Consider the following 17,835-nt stretch of genomic DNA (forward strand, 5'->3'; position numbering starts at 1 on the left):
TCTATGCACAATGTTTAAAATGGATAAGTAAAGCACCCAGCTGAGTTCTGGGCACATACTGATTTTGTCAGTAAATATCACTCTCCAGTAAATTAAATGTCTAGTGACTATATAAGAAAAAGTGGCATTTAATGAGGATCTGGAATGTACCAAGACTGGGTGAGGCTTTTTGTGCTGTGTTTGACTTCTCCCACATTGCCTGCTGTGAAGGTGAGACCCTCTTGCTTGCATACTTTGGGAGGCTGTCAGAGACCTTGTGGCACGCTGTCTCCTTGGTGGCCCTTCAGGTTTCCTGCCAAGTGGCAGGGTCCATAGTTCCAGTGTTATTCTTTCCAGTCCATAAGATGAATTTCATTAAGAGACCATGTCATCCCTGGTCTCTCTGTGCTTGGATTTGTTAAGTCCAGACCATCTTATGCATTTGCCACCATTTAGTCTTCTCCTGATCTGTCTGCTTCAGAGGGTGACTTGAGAAATCATTTCTCCATTATTTCTCCAGTAAAGGCTCCATAAAGGATTCAATCTGTCTGCTTTCGTGTTTCATCTGAGTGCTTCTTTTAAATTCCATCTCTCAGTGCTTCCTTTGTGCCCTAAGTAGTCCCATCGACTTCTTGCTTTTGATTTATTTAAGAATCCTTTTGTAATTGACTTAGTGTTCCTGTTAAAAGATGCTTTTGAAATTTTTTTTTGTTTCATTTAATTTCAGTTCTCACTTAACTGTTCATTTTGACTTTTATTTTCTTTGTTGGGTAACTTTTAGTTTAAATTGAAAAAATAAAACAGAAGCACCTTTTTCTTGGTGCCAATTAGCCATGCAGGATTGTGCTTCTAGGACCTGGTCTCCTTGCTCCTTAGAAGACCTGACCTTTACTACTTACTGATTTTGTGTTTTGGAAAAGTTTACCTCCCTGAGCTTCAATTCCTTCATTTGTCAAATGAGAACAATAATAGTACCTAACTTAATAGTGCTGTTTTTAAGGTCAGGAAAGTATCTTCCAAACCTTAAGATGCTAGGTCAGTGTTAATATTTATATTCCGCCGCCAAATATATTCAGGCCCTTGTCAGATAACCCTTTCCATATGCACATTCTTTCATGAAGCCTTTTTTGCTTCGTGATCTGTTCATCCTCTTCTTTGTAAGTCTGGGAGAAACCAGTGATGTCGGAATCCTTGCTTGCTGCCTTGAGTTCCAACTTGGCCTGTTGTATTTTATGCTTTTTTGGGGTTTTATTGAGCATTGTACATCCTGGTGGTTAAATCTTCTACTACTTAGGAATCCTAAATAAAGTATCAAAGCTGGAAAAGCACTCATAAATAGCCTGATTCAGCTCCTTCATTTTACAGATGGGGCAGCAAGGCCTAAAAAGGGGAAAGGATTTGCTCACGACCCTGCCAGACCTGGGATTCTAGCTCACAGTTTCAGATGTCAAGATCAGTGCCCTTTCCAGAGTCTAATCCCCATTATCTGTCTCCTGTGTGACTGAGCAGTAAGCTACATTGGCTATAGTGTGATTCAAATGCAGATGACATTGCTGTTGACGGAGGCTGACCCTATCTAAGTCTTAGGTCAAGAGAGTGGAATCTTTCAGGTCCCTTTTGCAGAAAAAAAAAAAAATGGCGCTCATAAATGTATATCCATGTGGCCTCACTCCATTTATCTCTGCTTGTCTCCCCCTTCCTGGCTTTCTCATCCCCAGAACTCTAAGCTCTCTGCACTGACTGCCGTGGTTCCGGATATCCCAGGTTTCCGCAAGATCCTCCCCCGCTCCGATTACATCATCATCCCCAAGAGCAGCCTGCAGGAGGATCGGAGCTGCCCTCAGCTAGAGCTGTGTGTGGCCCAGAACCAGATGTCTCCTAAAGGACCATCTCTTGTGTCCAGTACTGCCCCAGAGACAGCACCTAGCCATGCAGGCATGGCAGAGCAGTGCCTGGCTGTGGAGGCCCTAGCTGAGGAGGTGGGAGCCGTTGCCCAGCCAGGTGCTGTACAGGAGATAGCCACCTCAGAGGTCCTCAGCCAGGATGTGCTCCTGGAGGAGGCTTCCCTGGAGGTAGGGGAGAGCCACCAACCTTACCAGACAAGCCTGGTAATTGAAGAGACCTTAGTGAACGGCTCACCAGACCTCCCTGCCGGAAGCCTGGCTGTGCCCCACCCCCAGGTTGGAGAGAGCATGTCAGTGGTAACAGTCATGAGGGTAAGTGGCTTTCATGCTGATGTCTTTTGCTTTATCTGGAATTACTAAAAAGGCAGCACCATGCAGTGTGGTTCTGGAGCAGTGGTAATTAAGAGTACTGGTGGTACTTGTAGTAGGACTGCAGTCCTCTTGGACCTTTTTGCCCCCAGGCTTGCTCCAAAGTTCTATTCGGTTTCTTAGGCACTCTCACCAACTCTTCTTGCTCGCGTAGCCAGGATTTTCTTGACATGAGATAGTACATAACATACATTAGCAGGAGGGCTGGAAAAGATATTTGGGTTATTCAGGAGTCAAAGGCAAGATCTGTCAGGCTGTTAGTATGAGTCAGGGTTTTATGTTCCCTAAAGATTGTTTCAGCAAACACAATGGCACCTTGAACCCTTTAGGAGAATTTTCAAATGATCTTCCTGGGCACAGAGTAAGTAGGAAGAAGGAAGTTCTCTTCAAGGCCAGGTTGATGGGACTAATAGCTGAGAAAGAAGATGGAAGTTTCTCTCCAGTGGCTTAAGTGTCATGGCCAGTTGAGAGGAAAGAGCAGTTTCAGTGATCCCACAACCTAGTCTCCTGGAAGTAGGGGAGCTGCCACCATGCCCTCTGTTACCCTGGGTGGGATGGCATCCTCAGAGAGGTAGGAGATCTGCTCAGGCTGAGAGGACCAGCATACTGCAGTCCCTGTGACCTGGACGGATGAGAGCAGGTACCCCTGCAAAGGAATCCATGCCAGGCCTAAATCCCTTTTATTATTTGTTGCCTCAGTGCTATTTATGATAATGAAGCATGCCATTGGCCTGGTTAAGGCAGATTGATAAAGTGCTAAGAGCATTTGACAGGTCAGAAGAGTTGGGTTCTTTCACTAACTGCTTATGTGATCTTAGGAGTTCTGAGTCTCTTAGAACATCAGTTTTCTCTTCTATAAAATGAGGGTAACTCATTCCCTATGGTAGTGGTTTTCTCTATCTTTGTTTGTTCTTAATTAAACTTTTAATTTTGAGATAATTGTAGATTCATTTTTTTTGATAAGCACATTGGATAAGCATATTGTGTGTGGTTGTTGGACTTGATCAGTCTTCCAGTGTTGTGGGTGGCCCTGGGTGTTCTTCACTCCATCTCAATAAAACTGTCCCTCTCTCCATTTGCCCACAGGATTCCAGTGAGAGTAGCTCCTCTGCACCAGCCGCACAGTTCATCATGTTGCCTCTTCCCGCCTACTCGGTTGTGGAGAACCCCACCTCCATCAAACTGGTCAGTGTGTGGGGAGTTGATGGAGATAAGGGCTCCATAAGAATTCTCTTCCAGATAGTTTTCTGAAAGTCTTAACAACCTTAGGACATTGGCACTAGCAAAATCTCAGAGATTATCTGGTCCAATTATTCTTAACTGGGGGTGGGGGAGGGTTTGTGAATGGAGCTCCATAAGATCCATGAACTCCTCAAGTTACATACAAACTTGTCTCCTTGAGAGCATTTTCCTGGCATAGGTTCCATGGCTTTTATCAAATTTTCGGAAGCATACACGATTTAGAAAAATTGAGGGCCACTGATCTAATTCAGTCCTGTTATTGTACAGTTTAGGAACAAGGCTCAGAGAAGAGAAAGGACTTTTTCTCTGTATGATTCAAGGCCATTGGGCTTCAAAACAAGCCAAAACCAGGACCCTGGTCTTTTGATTTTCGGTTAATGTTTTTTTCCATCACACACTGCAGCATCTGGGCTGAGATTTATCCCTAAATATTTCATGTTTCTTTATGCTATCGTAAATGGTATTTTAAAACTTCTTTCAATATCTGATTGTTCACTGCTAGTATAGAATAATACAATTGATTTTTTGCATATTAATCTTATGTCCTGAAACTTTGCTAAACTCATGTATTCCAGTAACCTTTTTGTAGATTCTGTTGCATTTTCTGCATAGATGATCATGTTGTCTGTGAATAAAGACAGTTTTGTTTCTTCTTTTCTAATCTGCTCTCCTTATTTCTTTTTCTTGTCTTATTACACTGTCTAGGACCACCAGTACAGTGATGAATAGAAATGGTGAGAGCAGATATCTTTGTCTTCTTCCTCATCTTAGGGGGAAAGCATTCAGTCTTTCACCATTAGGTATAATATTAGCTGTAGATTCTTCATAGACATCATTATCAAGTTTAGGAAGTTTTCTTATATTCCTAATTTGCTGGGAGTATTTATCAGGAATGGATGTTGGATTTTGTCAGATGCGTTTTCTGTGTCTATTGAGATGATTGCATGAATTTTCTTTTTTAGTTTGTTAATGTGGTTAAATTCATTGTTTTTCAATGTTAAACCAACCCTGCATTCCCAGGGTAAACCTCACTTGGCAATGATGTATTATCCTTCTAATATATTGTTGGATTTGATTTGCTGAAATTTTGTTCAGAATTTTTCTATCTATATTCATGAGGGATATTGATCTCTAATTTTCTTTTCTTCTACAGTGTTTGTTGTCTGGTTTTAGTTTCAGGGTAATGCTTACCTCATAGAATGGGTTAGGGAATATTTTCTCCTCTTCAGTTTTCTGGAAGAGTTTGTGTAGTGTTGGCATTTTTTTCTCCCTTAATGTTTGGTAGAATTACCAGTAAAGTAATCTGGGCTTGGAGATTTCTTCGTGAGAAAGTTTTTAATTGCAAGTCCAATATTTAAAATATGTATAGGACTATTCAGATTATCTATTTTGTGTGAGCTTTGGTCGTTTGTCTTTTGGGGAATTTGTCTGTTTCATCTAAATTGTTGAATTTATTGACATAAAATTGTGCAAAACATTCCCTTATTCTTTAAAAAATTGTAGTAGAATATATACTACATAAAATTTACCATATTAACCGTTTTTAAGTGTACAATTAAGTATAGTCACAGTGTTGTGCAGCCATTACTAATATGCATTTCCAGAAGTTTTTCATCATCCCAAACAGAAATTCTGTACCCATTAGACAGTAACTCACCCTTCCTTCCTCCCCCCAGTCCCTGATAACCTCTCTTTTACTTTCTGTCTCTGGATTTGCATATTATAGGTACCACATATAAGTGGAATCAGGTAAATTTTGTCCTTTTGGTCTGACTTTTTCACTTAGCATAATGTTTCCACGGTTCATCTATCTTGTAGTATGTATGAGAATTTCATTCCTTTTTATGATTGAGTAATATTCCATTGCATGTATATACTGCATTGTTTATCCATTGATAAACATTGATGGAGGTTCTTTTGTTTTAACATTTTGGCTATTGTGAGTAATGCTGCTATGCACTTTGATGTACAAATGTCTGTTTGAGTCCCTGCTTTCAGTTCTTTTGAGTATATACCTAAGAGGAATTGCTGGATCATGTAGTAATTCTGTTCACAGTTTTAAAGAAACCCTTATCCTTTCAATATCTTTAGAATCCGTAGTGATTTTACTTCTCTCATCACTGATACTGGTAATTTGGATCTTCTTTCTTTTTTTCCTAATAAGCCCGACTAGAGGTTTTTAATTTTATTGATCTTTTCAAAGGACCAGCTTTTGGTTTCATTGGTTTTCTCTATTGTTTTTGTTTTCTATCTCCCTGATTTCTGCCTTGATCCTTATTATCTTTCTTCTGCTTAGTTTAGGTTTAATTGCTCTTTTCTGGTTTCTTTTTTTTTTTTTTTTTTTTTTTTTGTGAGGAAGATCAGCCCTGAGCTAACATCCATGCTAATCCTCCTCTTTTTGCTGAGGAAGACCGACTCTGAGCTAACATCTATTGCCAATCCTCCTCCTTTTTTTTTCCCCCCCAAAGCCCCAGTAGATAGTTGTATGTCATAGTTGCACATCCTTCTAGTTGCTGTATGTGGGACGCGGCCTCAGCATGGCCAGAGAAGCGGTGCGTCGGTGCGCGCCCGGGATCCCAACCCGGGCCGCCAATAGCAGAGTCCGCACACTTAACCGCTAAGCCACGGGGCCGGCCCGCTCTTTTCTGGTTTCTTAAGGTAGAAGCTGAGGTCATTGATTTGGACCTTTCTTTTCTAATATAGCTGTTTAGTGCTATAAATTTCCCTCTCAGCACTGCTTTAGTGGCAGCCCACAAATTTTGATACGGTATGTTTTCGTTTTCATTCAGTTTTTACTTCTTTGACCCATGAGTTATTTAGAAGTGTAGTATTTACTTTGTGAATATTTGGGATTTTCCAGATATCTTTCTTATATTGATTTCTGATTTAATTCCATTGTGGTGTATATAGTCTTCGTAGTTTATGAGACATGAATCCTTTAAAATTTATTGAGACTTAGTTTATGGCCCAGAATATGGTTTGTCTTGATAGATGTTTTGTTTATGGCCCAGAATATGGTTTATCTTGATAGATGTTCTGTGTGCACTTGAGAAGAATGTGTATTCTGCTGTTGGGTGGAGTGTTCTATACGTGTCAGATTAGGTCAAGTTGATTGATAGTGTTCAGCACTTTTGTATCCTTAACTGATTTTCTGTCTACTTGTTCTGTGAGTTATTGAGAGAAAGCATCCACCTATCATTGTAGATTTATGTTTGTTTCTGCAGTTCTATTAGTTTTTTGTGTCGTGTATTTTGACACTGTTATTAAGTACATAAACATTTAGGATTCTTTTGTCCTCTTAATAAATTTACCCCTTCAGCATTGTGAAATAAACCTTCTTTATCTCTAGCAGTATTCTCTCCTATGAAATCTACTTTGATATCAAACTTTCTTTTGATTATTGTTATTAGCAGGATATATCTTTTTCCATCCTTGTACTTTGAACTTATTTATATCTTTGTATTTGGAGTATTTTTTATGTAGGCAGCATATAGGTTGGGTCTAAGAGCAAGACCTATTTGACAATCTCTGCCTTTTAATTGTGGTATTTAGGCCTTATATATAATGTGGTTATTGATATGGTTAGGTTTAAATCTGTCATCTTACTATTTGTTTTCTTTTTGTCCTATTTTATTAGGCTTTCTTTTGAATTAATTGAATATTTTTTATGAATCCATTTTATCTCCTTTTTTTTTTTTTTTGTGAGGAAGATCAGCCCTGAGCTAACATCTGCCAATCCTCCTCTTTTTTTTGCTGAGGAAGACTGGCCCTGGGCTAACATCCATGCCCATCTTCCTCTACTTTATATGGGATGCTGCCACAGCATGACTTGACAAGCGGTGTGTCAGTCCGCACCCGGGATCCCAACCAGCGAACCCCGGGCCGCCGCAGCGGAGGGCGTGCAGTTAACCGCTTGCGCCACTGGGCCGGCCCCCATTTTATCTCCTTTATTGCCTTATTAGCTATTAACTTCGTTTTGGTTATTGTAGTGGTTTCTTTAGGATTAATAATGTACGTTTTTAATTTATTATAGTCTATCTTCTAAAACTCCTGCTGTGGATAAACCATATATTAGATAAGAAAGTTGTAGTATTTTAAACAGGAACAACCACTGCACCTGATTCATGGTTATGAATCTGAGCCTTTGCTCTCCTGGAAATTACTGGTCTAATAAGTGTCAGCTAAGCTCTTCTAGAAAAGTGTTTTATGAGTAATACTTAAGAATGAAACATCAGCCTTGAACACTAGCATTTTTTTTCTAAAGTCATTTCTATAAGCTGCTATTTAGGAATATTTCCAAGTTCATGGTAATTTACTTATAGGTAATTTACTTCTAGAACTAACCTAACTTAAATTTTTAGTCTGCTTTCTGGGAATGTTCAGAATGAATATTCTATATGGGGCCACTGTCTGAGAAAAGATATGGGATGCTTTATATCCCAGTAATAGTAGTCTGTCACAGACCTGTAGAATCTTTTACAATCTACTAAGTGACACGTTTCCTCATTTCTTACCTCATTCTCCTCAAGATATATCCATGAAATAGGAAAGGCAGGTGATTTTACAGAGGAAAAAACCTAGGACCTAAGAGCCAAAGTGACTTACCCCCACGTCTTTCACTGTCTCAGTGACATAGTTGGAAGCCAAAGCCTGGTCTGTTTCCCTGGTGCCACAGCACTTCACTTGCATCCTTGTCCTGCTGTTACCATCATAACCTTTTACTTTTCCTTCTCCTTTTCCTTGAACCTTCTGGCAGAAGTAGCCTAGTGGCAGCTTGGTGTTTCCCGAAGGGAGGTTTTTTGCATTTTGGTCAGGCTGGGAAGCTGGGATTAATAGTGGAATAAACGTTCATAAGTGACAGAACAAATCTGACAGGGAAATGTTTTCTTTCCACCATTAATCGAGAAATGGAGCATGGCTAATTTCTGTTTGTAGCTAAAATGTAATAATCCTTTGTAATACAGTCTGTTCAGAGGGAAGTCATCAGAGATGATGAGAGCCAGTGGCTGAAGATAGTCATGTGCAAACAATTAAATTCTGTTGAACGTCAAGGGACTTGGTTTCTATTGGAGTTCTCTCGTTTTTTTAGTGACCATGGTCTATTTTTATATCTCTGAACCCTAGGTTCTAGGTTCTTTGATTTTTGACAAGAATTAAGATGAAGCAAATTCTTTCAAGTATTCAGAGCTATAGGGTGCACTTGGATGCATGCAAGGACTTGTGGACCAAGAATCAGAGATCTGGGTTGTAGGTCTAGCTCTGCCCTTGAGTCACTGTATGATTTGAACCACTCTGAACCTCAGTAGTAGTAGTACCTACTTCATAGCATTACTGAGAGCATTAAATGAGATATCGGTAAAGTGTTTAACACTGTGTGGTACTTTGCTTAATTAATAGCAACTATTACTTTCTTTATTCTTTTGATACCTAACTGTATAGCCTCGGGTAACTATCTTTCCTCTGTTTCTCCATTTCAAAAAGTGAACTAGTTATATCTTAGGACCTTTCCAACTCTGACCTTTTAAGATACCATGAATTGGCTATCCTTCTGCAAGCTGGTATCCTCCTAGCAGTGTTGTGGTTATAAGGGTCATCAGAATCTGAGAGATGTTAGACTGTGGTGTTGATTCTGACCTACTCTTTTCCTTACAGACCACTACATACACCCGCCGGGGCCATGGGACATGTACCAGCCCAGGTTGCTCCTTTACATACGTCACCAGGCACAAACCACCTAAGTGCCCTACCTGTGGTAACTTTCTAGGAGGGAAGTGGATCCCAAAGGTAAGGTCCATTGGCTATTACTGCTTTGGAAGCCCCACAAAGTAGGCTTCCTGTTCCCCTTAAGAACAAATGACTTAAAAATTAATATTTATTTTTATTTTCTGACTATATGAGTAAGTCAATTTCATTGTAGACCATTTAAAAAAAAAAAAAGAATAAAGTGTTATCCATAATCTTATACTGTCCAAAGAAAAGCCGTTATTAATAAATATTTTGGTGTATTTTCTTGTAGTCTTTTTTCTATGAATATACAAGTTCAGTATCTTGTGTTTTTTCATTTAACATATCATGCTATTAAATACTCTTCAAAAATGTTACCTTTGATTGCTTCATTATTTCCCATAAATGACTGCACCATGTTGATTTATTCATTTCCTCTTAGGGTTAAATTTTCAACAATCCACCCTCCACACTGAGTGCTTAGTTATTCAGATGGCATAGCTCACCTCTTCTCACTCTTTAGCTCAGACTCTTTTCAGTCTCCTATAGCTCTTATTGAAAGTTGAGGTCCTTAACCCAGTATTCAAGGTCTTCCCTAGTCTAACTCTAACTTTCCAAATGTAAACCTGTTTTTCTCTATGTAAATAAATGATGCTAAATAAATAAATGATGATCAGAGCTATGCCCTGTGAAGTTTAGTTCAACACATGTATTTTGTTACCTGTTTTATGCTTGGTACTGACGATATAAATAATACATACTTGCCACATTTTTGATATGAGACTATAAATTATTTAGGGCCAAAAGAACTAGAATAGTCAGGGGTGGTTTTATAGAGGAGGTGGTCTTAAACGATCACTAGAATTGGGGTAGGTAGAAAAGGAAATAGAGGGCATTGTTTTTGTTTTTGTTTTTGTGAGGAAGACCAGCCCTGAGCTAACATCTGATGCTAATCCTCCTCTTTTTTCTGAGGAAGACTGGCCCTGAGCTAACATCCGTGCCCATCTTCCTCTACTTTATATGGGATGCCGCCACAGCATGGCTCGACAAGTAGTGCGTCGGTGCGCACCCAGGATCCGAACTGGCGAAACCCTGGGCCGCCGCAGCGGAGCGTGCGCACCTAACCGCTGCGCCACCGGGCCGGCCCCAAGAAGGCATTGTTTTTGTAAGAAGAGCTTAGGCTAGGGTTGTGTTTGTCATGTGTTTAACTCAGCATGGGCCAAATTTATATGTGTAGAGAAAACTAATATAGTAGTATACCTATTAAGTTACAGTGGGGCAATTTCCACAGAGCATCTCTTTGAGAAACACTGGGATGGTGACTTTTGCCCTCTGGCTGCATGTTGGAGTTCAGGGTAGTACCAATTCCAGGAGACAGAATAGGTTGATAATTAAGCATACAATTCTGGAGTCAGCTTCCTCAGTTCAAACCCCTGCTGCCCAAGTTTTAGCGATGTAACCTTGGACAAGTTATTTTATGTCTGTATTCTTGATTTAGGTTTCCTTTCATCTGTAAATGGAAGTTAACAATAGTGCCTACCTTATTAGGGTTGTTGGGGTCACGTGAGATTATCCTTGTAGAGTGGACAGCACATTCCTAGTATAAAATCCTCAGTAAAGGTTCCCTGCTATCATTATTGGAAACATTTTAACTATTGTCTCTATTATTACTCTTCATGTTATCACTTCAGGGGGCAGGAAAGACCTAATGCTAGTGTCTCTCAGGAGGTTTTGTCAAGTTTCTTGTGCCTGCCTTCTTTGGTGTGTGGCCGTGAAGTCATTCAGTTTAGTCTCACCCTACTTATTCTCCCCAAAATGTACTTCTTCAGCTGCAGTAGGGAGACCGAATTGGATAGTAGTCAGAATCCTTGGCCCCTCTTCACTGATGCACAGCAGGTCTGTTAAATGACCTTATTTCCTGTGCTTTTGCATAGAAAAGTCTTAACTGGTCCTGTGGCTTGTCGTCTTTAGATTCTGTTTTTACTTTGGCTCTCTTTTCTTTTTCATTTTATGTCTTCTCCCCACCCACTTTGGTTGAATAACTTTTGAGCCATGGTTCTCTTTCTGAGATCAAACTCATGACATGAAAACAGTTTTGTACTTGTCCCCCATCTTGACTTGCTATGTCAGAATTTTTTCTTCCCCAAATATTTTTGCAAGAATTACCATGTAAAGACACTAAGATTTCTTAATCTCATAGCAACAGAATAAGTAAGTGTGAGAAGAAAAAGAGTAACGTTTTAGCATCAATACACTTAGAATTTTAGAGGTAAAAGTGGCTTTGGTTATCAGCTAGGTCAACTCCAAGTTTCCAGCTGAGGAAAAATAGATTCAGGAGAAGTGACTTAAGTTCACATAGCTAATTGTGCCAGCACCTTTTCCACTAAACCACACTTCTCAGGCATTGCTTTGTTGATTAGCTGCAGAATCTTAAGGTTTCTTGGGTTCTGATTTTTGAAGCAGCAAGTATAAATAGTTTCTAAAAGCTCCAGATGTGTCCATGCCAGTTAGGAAATGAGTCACCTTTTCTTGTAGTGTTCTAGAGTTCATACTGGCTAAAATTAGCCCAAGAAATGTGTGGCACAGTTCCCAATGAGTTGGATGGAACAAAAGGTGGTATATAAGGCTCTTTAGCTCAAGGCTTCACTCCTATGGGCTCTCTGATAGTGGTAATTGAGGTCTCTCTGAGGGGGCAACTGGTAATATTTGCCTTCCATCTTGAAAGAAAGTGACATCTAAAAAGAGTAGGCTGAGTTAAGGAAAGGTGAGATCATCAGCTAGTTTTTTGCTCTGATTGCTTAAATTATACAGTCTTCCTGCAAAGGAGTTTTGTCTAAAATAGCCTACTTAATGGGCAGTGTTTCATTCGAAGATCTCGTCTCAGGAGGTTAGTTTAACTTGTCTCCTGTTTTCTTTCTGACTTGCCCCTCTCCAGCAGTCAATAAGCGCTGTACGGTTTACTTGAAATTCTTTTCTGTATTTACTCGTCCTCATGGGCTATTACTGTGTGTTAGAATCTGAGAATTCTCTACTGGAGATTTCTTAAAGGTTGTCTATATTGGTTCTTAATCAGAGGCAGCATGCTGCCGAGGGAGCTTTGGAAATGTAAGGGGTTTTTGGTAGTCATTGACTGGGAGATAATACTAAAACTTAATGACAATAGCCGCAGATGCTAGACTTCCTGCAATGTGCAAGGGGTGCTGCACTGTGAAGAATTTAGCCACCCAAAAGGCTGTCTTGCTGCTGTTTACAAGCACTGAGAGCCCAACTCTCTCTTATTTCGTAATGGGGACATGAGGGTTCAGATGAAGTTTGCCTTAGGGACGTAAGTAATTAAGTGTGAAGCAGAGCCTAGGTAGAACCAGCGTTTATGTTTTATGTCTCCTAGTTTATAGTGCCTTTCACTATTCACATGGAAGAAAAGACTTTTGTGAGACCTATTCCGGAGACAATCACTGTTTTAAAAAAAATTTTAGCGTGTGTACATATATAAGTATATGTATGTGTATGTATATACGTGTATATAAATAATACTATATTTCCATAGCAGTGTTGATTGGATAAAAGGTAAGGCACCAAGGAATGTTTTAAAGTAGGTCTGTCTGAGATAGCAGCTGGTATTTTTAGTGAGTTTGAATATTTTCTAGCATGTAATTAATATGTATGAGTTAATTTGACCCAATGAGAAGTTTGTGACATCTGTGTAAGTCTGCCTTAAGACTCACCTGGAAGAATCTGGGACAAAAGGTAGTGTTTTCCTCAATGGAGTTGGAAGCTTTGAGTCTATCCATGTAAGGTTGTGACCACATTGGGATTAATTGAATCTCATAAAGAGACCATCAAGATAAATAATTTAGGACTTTCAAGGTAAACAGTTTAGGGCTTCCAGGCCCAATATGGCAATGTGTCAGCCTCTTTCTGGACATAGAGAAGTAGGCTTTGAACAATCAAAGGTCAAGCTAAAAAATGCAGACGTTTGTTCGCTGAAACCTAAAGAGGCACGTAAGTAAGAAATGTGTTAGGAGGAGAACAGCTTTACCCTAACTCGGGCATTGAATACTACAGTGAGAGGGACCTGAAGTCAGAAGACTTAGATTCAGGCCAATTTTATACTTGGCATCTTAAGTTAGCCTTTTCTTCTCTCTGGCCTCAATTTCCTTATCTGTTGCCCATACATTATTGTTCTGAAGATCAAGTGAGAGAATATGTGTGAATGTGTTGTCAGCTGTAAAATGCCATAAGCATACAAGGTATTGTTATTTTTTCTAGGAAAAGCCAGCGAAAGTCAAAGTGGAATTGTCTTCTGGTGTCTCCTCCAAAGGCTCTGTGGTTAAAAGGAATCAGCAGCCTGTTACCACTGAGCAAAATTCCCCTAAGGAAAACGCCTCCAAACTGACCCTGGAGAACTCAGAAGCTGTAAGCCAGCTCCTAAGTGTGGCTCCTCCAAGAGAAGTGGGTGAGGAGAATGAGTGGGAGGAAGTGATCATCTCAGATGCCCATGTTTTGGTCAAGGAAGCTCCTGGGAATCGTGGTATAGCAGCCACTAAGATGCCGGTGGTCAAGAGTGCTGTGCAGCCTGAGATCTCTCTAGGGACAACTGAGAAGGACAGTCCTGGACCAGACATACCACCGCCCGCTGAGAGGACCAGCACCTCCAGTCCACTCCCTGCTCCTAAAAAACCTACAGGGTAATCCACTGTGTTTATATATGATAGGATTGTATTTAGAATAGCAGCTTGGGAAATGCCCCATGTTTGTTTTGTCCCTTGTCCTTTACAGCATTCCTGAGAGAGGCAGCAGAGCTCAGTTAGTGGTTCCTGTTTTAGAGATACGGAAACCAAGGCCTAGAGGCAAGAATGATTTCCCTCTCCTCCTACCCTCTGCCATCCATGCACTGCTGTTAGGTTCCTTATACTTCTTGTCAGTCTCTCTAAAGCAGTTATTAGGGTCTTGCTGGTACAGTCTATGGGCAGTACTACAAACTAGTATCCAATCCTGCATACTCAATTTGGAAAGAGAAGCCTTATTAAGGCAACTGATAGAAAGATCCTTGTCCTGGTGGTCAGACAGTTTAATTCTGGTTGTGACTCTGTCTCTGACTTCTGTTTGACCTTGGGCATAGTCACTTCATGCCTGTTCTCTCCTCTGAAAAATCTTGAGTTGGGTATTAAAAAAATCTTATCCTTAATGGCTGACTGTACAGACTGAAAAAGACTGTGTGTAAAGCATGCAGCCCAGTACCTGCAGATAGGAAGAGGTCCATAAGGGTGGGCTGTTTTTCCTCCGTTTTCTCTTCTTAAAGGCTTAACTGGATTCTACCTGTAGCCTCTTCCCAGAGACAATTGTAGTTTTGTTACTAAAGGCCCATATTTGTTTTATATTGGTTCTTAATGGGGAACAGTTTTGCCCCTAGGGGACATTGTGGCAGTGTATAGGCACATTTTTGGTTGTTACAACTGGGTGGGGATGGTGTGCTACTGGCATCTAGTGGGTAGAGGCCAGGGCTGCTGCTAAACATCCTGCAGTGCCTAGGACGGCCCCCTGGAACCAAGAATTATCTGGCCCAAAAAGTTAATAGCGTCAAGGTTTAGAAATTCTGGTTTATATTATCATGACTTTAAAATTTTTATTGTTGAATAGGAAATATATTCACATGGTTCAAACTCAAAAGGTATAAAGAATATACACTGGAAGGAATCTCCCTTCTACCCCATCCTTCAGTCATCCATTTCCATTTCCCTGAGACAATCAATATTCCCATCTTACTGTGTTTTAGAGATAATTTTAAGCATATAAACAAGTATGTGTATATATATGTGTGTCTTTGTATGTATATATTTTTCCCTACCTTTTTTTATACAAATTGTAGCATAACATACATATTTCTACATGTTGCCTGTTTTTATTTAACAGTGTACCTTGAGATGGTTCTGTATCTTTAGAGAATGAGGCTGTGCACTTTAGACCTTTTGTTTTGGGCAGGTGAATCACTTCAGCAAATGTGTATTGAGGCCTTCTATGGTGCAGGCTCTGTGCTTAACATTGGAGCTACAAAGATGAGAAAAACATGGACTTTGTTCCCCAGGGTCTCTAAGCCACCCTCATGTAGGAGACTGATGTGCTTTAAATACTTTCTCTAATTAGAGGCAGATTAGATGTTATATTATAACTACAGTAGCTGTTGGTATTCCACACTGTAGGCACTGTTTTGCACTTTTTTATCTTCATAATGATCCCATGAAGTATGTGTAATTACTATTCCACTTTACATATTAGGAACTTGAGGTTGACAGAAGAGTAAATTACTTGCCCAGGGCCACACCGCTACTTAATGGTTTAATTTGAACCCAGTCTACAGGCTGACAGTTTAATCACTACACTGTCCCTCTAATAAAGTACTCTTTGGAGATTGCACTTTGGTTTCCTTCCCTTTGGTCTGAGATTTCTAGGAGATTTCCCTTCTTTTTTTTTTTTTTGTCTCCAGAGTTGACCTGCTCACCCCTGGGCCCAGAGCCCCAGAGCTTAAAGGCAGAGCACGAGGGAAGCCCTCATTACTGGCTGCAGCAAGACCCATGAGAGCAATTCTCCCGGCCCCAGCTAATGTGGGCCGAGGCAGCAGCATGGGACTGCCCAGGGCCAGGCAGGCCTTTCCGCTGAGTGGTAAGGGCTGGGACAGACCCGGGAGGAGGGGCTGTCTAATGGAAAGGGGACAAGAGTTGGGGGGTTGCGAGTGGAGATGAGAGACTTAGGGAGACTCTGAATGCACTTAAGTCACCAATTTGGCTCCTGATCGTCTCAGATAAAACACCCTCTGTGAGAACTTGTGGCCTGAAGCCAAGCACGCTGAAGCAGCTGGGCCAGCCCATCCAACAGCCATCTAACACTGGTGAGGTGAAGGTAAGACCCGTTCCACAGAGGGGGAGCTGTGTGGGGGCCTGGGTGCTCTGAGAACAGGGCTTCCATTTAATGTCTCGAAGCCATTGGCAAAAAGCCTATTCTTACCCTGGTATACCTGTGGGAGGAGGTTTAGCATGATTGAGTTATCTATTTTTTAATTAATTTCTTTTTCTTGTTATAAAATGAATGCTTGTTTTTAAACTTATTTAAAAATAACATAGAACTTAGGAAAACAGTCGTAAGACTAAAAAGAGTACAAAGAGCCCCGTGAACTCTTTACCCATAGTCATTTATTGTTAACATATTAGGCCCTTTTGCTTTATCGTTTATGCTCATGTATTTTTCCCATTATATGTATGTATGTATAAAATATACATAATTCAGTGTGTATTTCTGAAGAATAGGGATATTCTGTTACTGAAACATTGATATAATACTTTACCATTCGTATTCCAGTTTTGTCAATTTTACCAAATTCTGTCTTTCATAGCATTTTCCCTCTCCACTACAGGGTCCAGTCTAGGATTGGATATTGTGTTTAGTTGTCATGTCTCTTTAGCCTCCTTTAAAAAAGTAAATGCATGGTTGTCATAGAAAATTTAGATAAGGCAGAAAATAAATCTCTTGTGATCCTGCCACCCAGAATAACTGTTATTGACAGTCTGGTGTGCGTTCATTCAGCCTTCAAGTCCTTTCTTGCGTTTGTGTGTGTTTATTTTTTAATATAATTTTTTAAACCAAAAAACATGGCTCTTAATCCATGTCCTGGTTTGTAGCCAGTACAGTTCATTCAGTTTAATGACATAGCTATTAAAGATTTCCCAGGTATCAAAATTCTGTGTATTCAAGCACATTTATTCTTAGATTTTCTTTTTTTTTTGGCCATACGTGGCAAGAATAGTTATGATCAAGATTCCCTCTATCAGCATTTTTCACTAGACTGCTTTTTTTTTTTTAACCACTAGACTGCTTTTTTTTTTTAACCATGTCCCTCAATAACAAACACATTTTCACATCACATCCCAGTAAACATATCCATACATACATTAACACATTAAAAATGTAATAAGTCTATGCCCTTATTATATGCAGTCATTTTTCCATTTCTTTTTGCAAAATGCTGGTTTCAATCCTTTAATTTCACGACCCTTCAGTGGATTGTGGCCTCTAGTTGAAAACTCTGTCATGAAGTAAATTGGAATAGGGGAATTGGTCTGCCATCTCACTTGCCATGTGCTCTATATCAGGTAACTTCTTCGTTTGATAGTTCTTAATTTGCCCCAACAGAATATCAACCGGCTCTTACTTTGAAGGCTGATCTGTCTGTCACCCAGAGGTGGTGTTGGCACTGGGTGCATGTGTGATCTTGGGGTGTAGAAGGATGATAATCTAGTCTGCTTCAGCCGCTTCCTAGATTTCCAGCCCTTAGAGTCCCTTTACTTGTGTCAACTCCCAGTCTTCTCTGTAAATAGTTTCCTTTTGATTGGCAACATTGGGTGTTTGTTAAAAGCCATAAGACCTTTTGCTAGTCTTAAACCAGTTAAGTTACATGAAATCTTATATTCGGAAAATCAGCCTAAATTCATTATTACAGAATAATTACTTTTAATTTAGAATGCTTTCTTCATCTTTTCTTTCTTTTTAAATTATATAAGTAATATCTACATTTCGTGTAGAACATTTGAAAATGTTATAGATAGTGGTAAAAGGGGAAACAATC

At 40.0% G+C, this 17,835-nt stretch overlaps 1 protein-coding gene across 3 annotated transcripts in view; it reads left to right on the plus strand.

The window, feature by feature from the left end:
• HMGXB3 (HMG-box containing 3) overlaps window positions 1-17,835 on the plus strand; it is a 46,183-nt gene that overhangs the window by 5,813 nt on the left and 22,535 nt on the right. For 2 of the 3 annotated variants that reach the window (XM_058543914.1, XM_058543931.1), the window contains exons 4-9: window positions 1,698-2,195; window positions 3,339-3,437; window positions 9,147-9,278; window positions 13,488-13,906; window positions 15,703-15,878; window positions 16,018-16,115. In XM_058543914.1, coding sequence (XP_058399897.1) covers window positions 1,698-2,195; window positions 3,339-3,437; window positions 9,147-9,278; window positions 13,488-13,906; window positions 15,703-15,878; window positions 16,018-16,115 — 1,422 coding nt within the window. The remainder of the gene's footprint in view (window positions 1-1,697; window positions 2,196-3,338; window positions 3,438-9,146; window positions 9,279-13,487; window positions 13,907-15,702; window positions 15,879-16,017; window positions 16,116-17,835) is intronic. The other variant, XM_058543923.1, reaches the window with a different exon arrangement.

Source organism: Diceros bicornis, chromosome 1 (assembly GCF_020826845.1).
Source record: "Diceros bicornis minor isolate mBicDic1 chromosome 1, mDicBic1.mat.cur, whole genome shotgun sequence".
NCBI classification, from domain to species: Eukaryota; Metazoa; Chordata; class Mammalia; order Perissodactyla; family Rhinocerotidae; genus Diceros; species Diceros bicornis.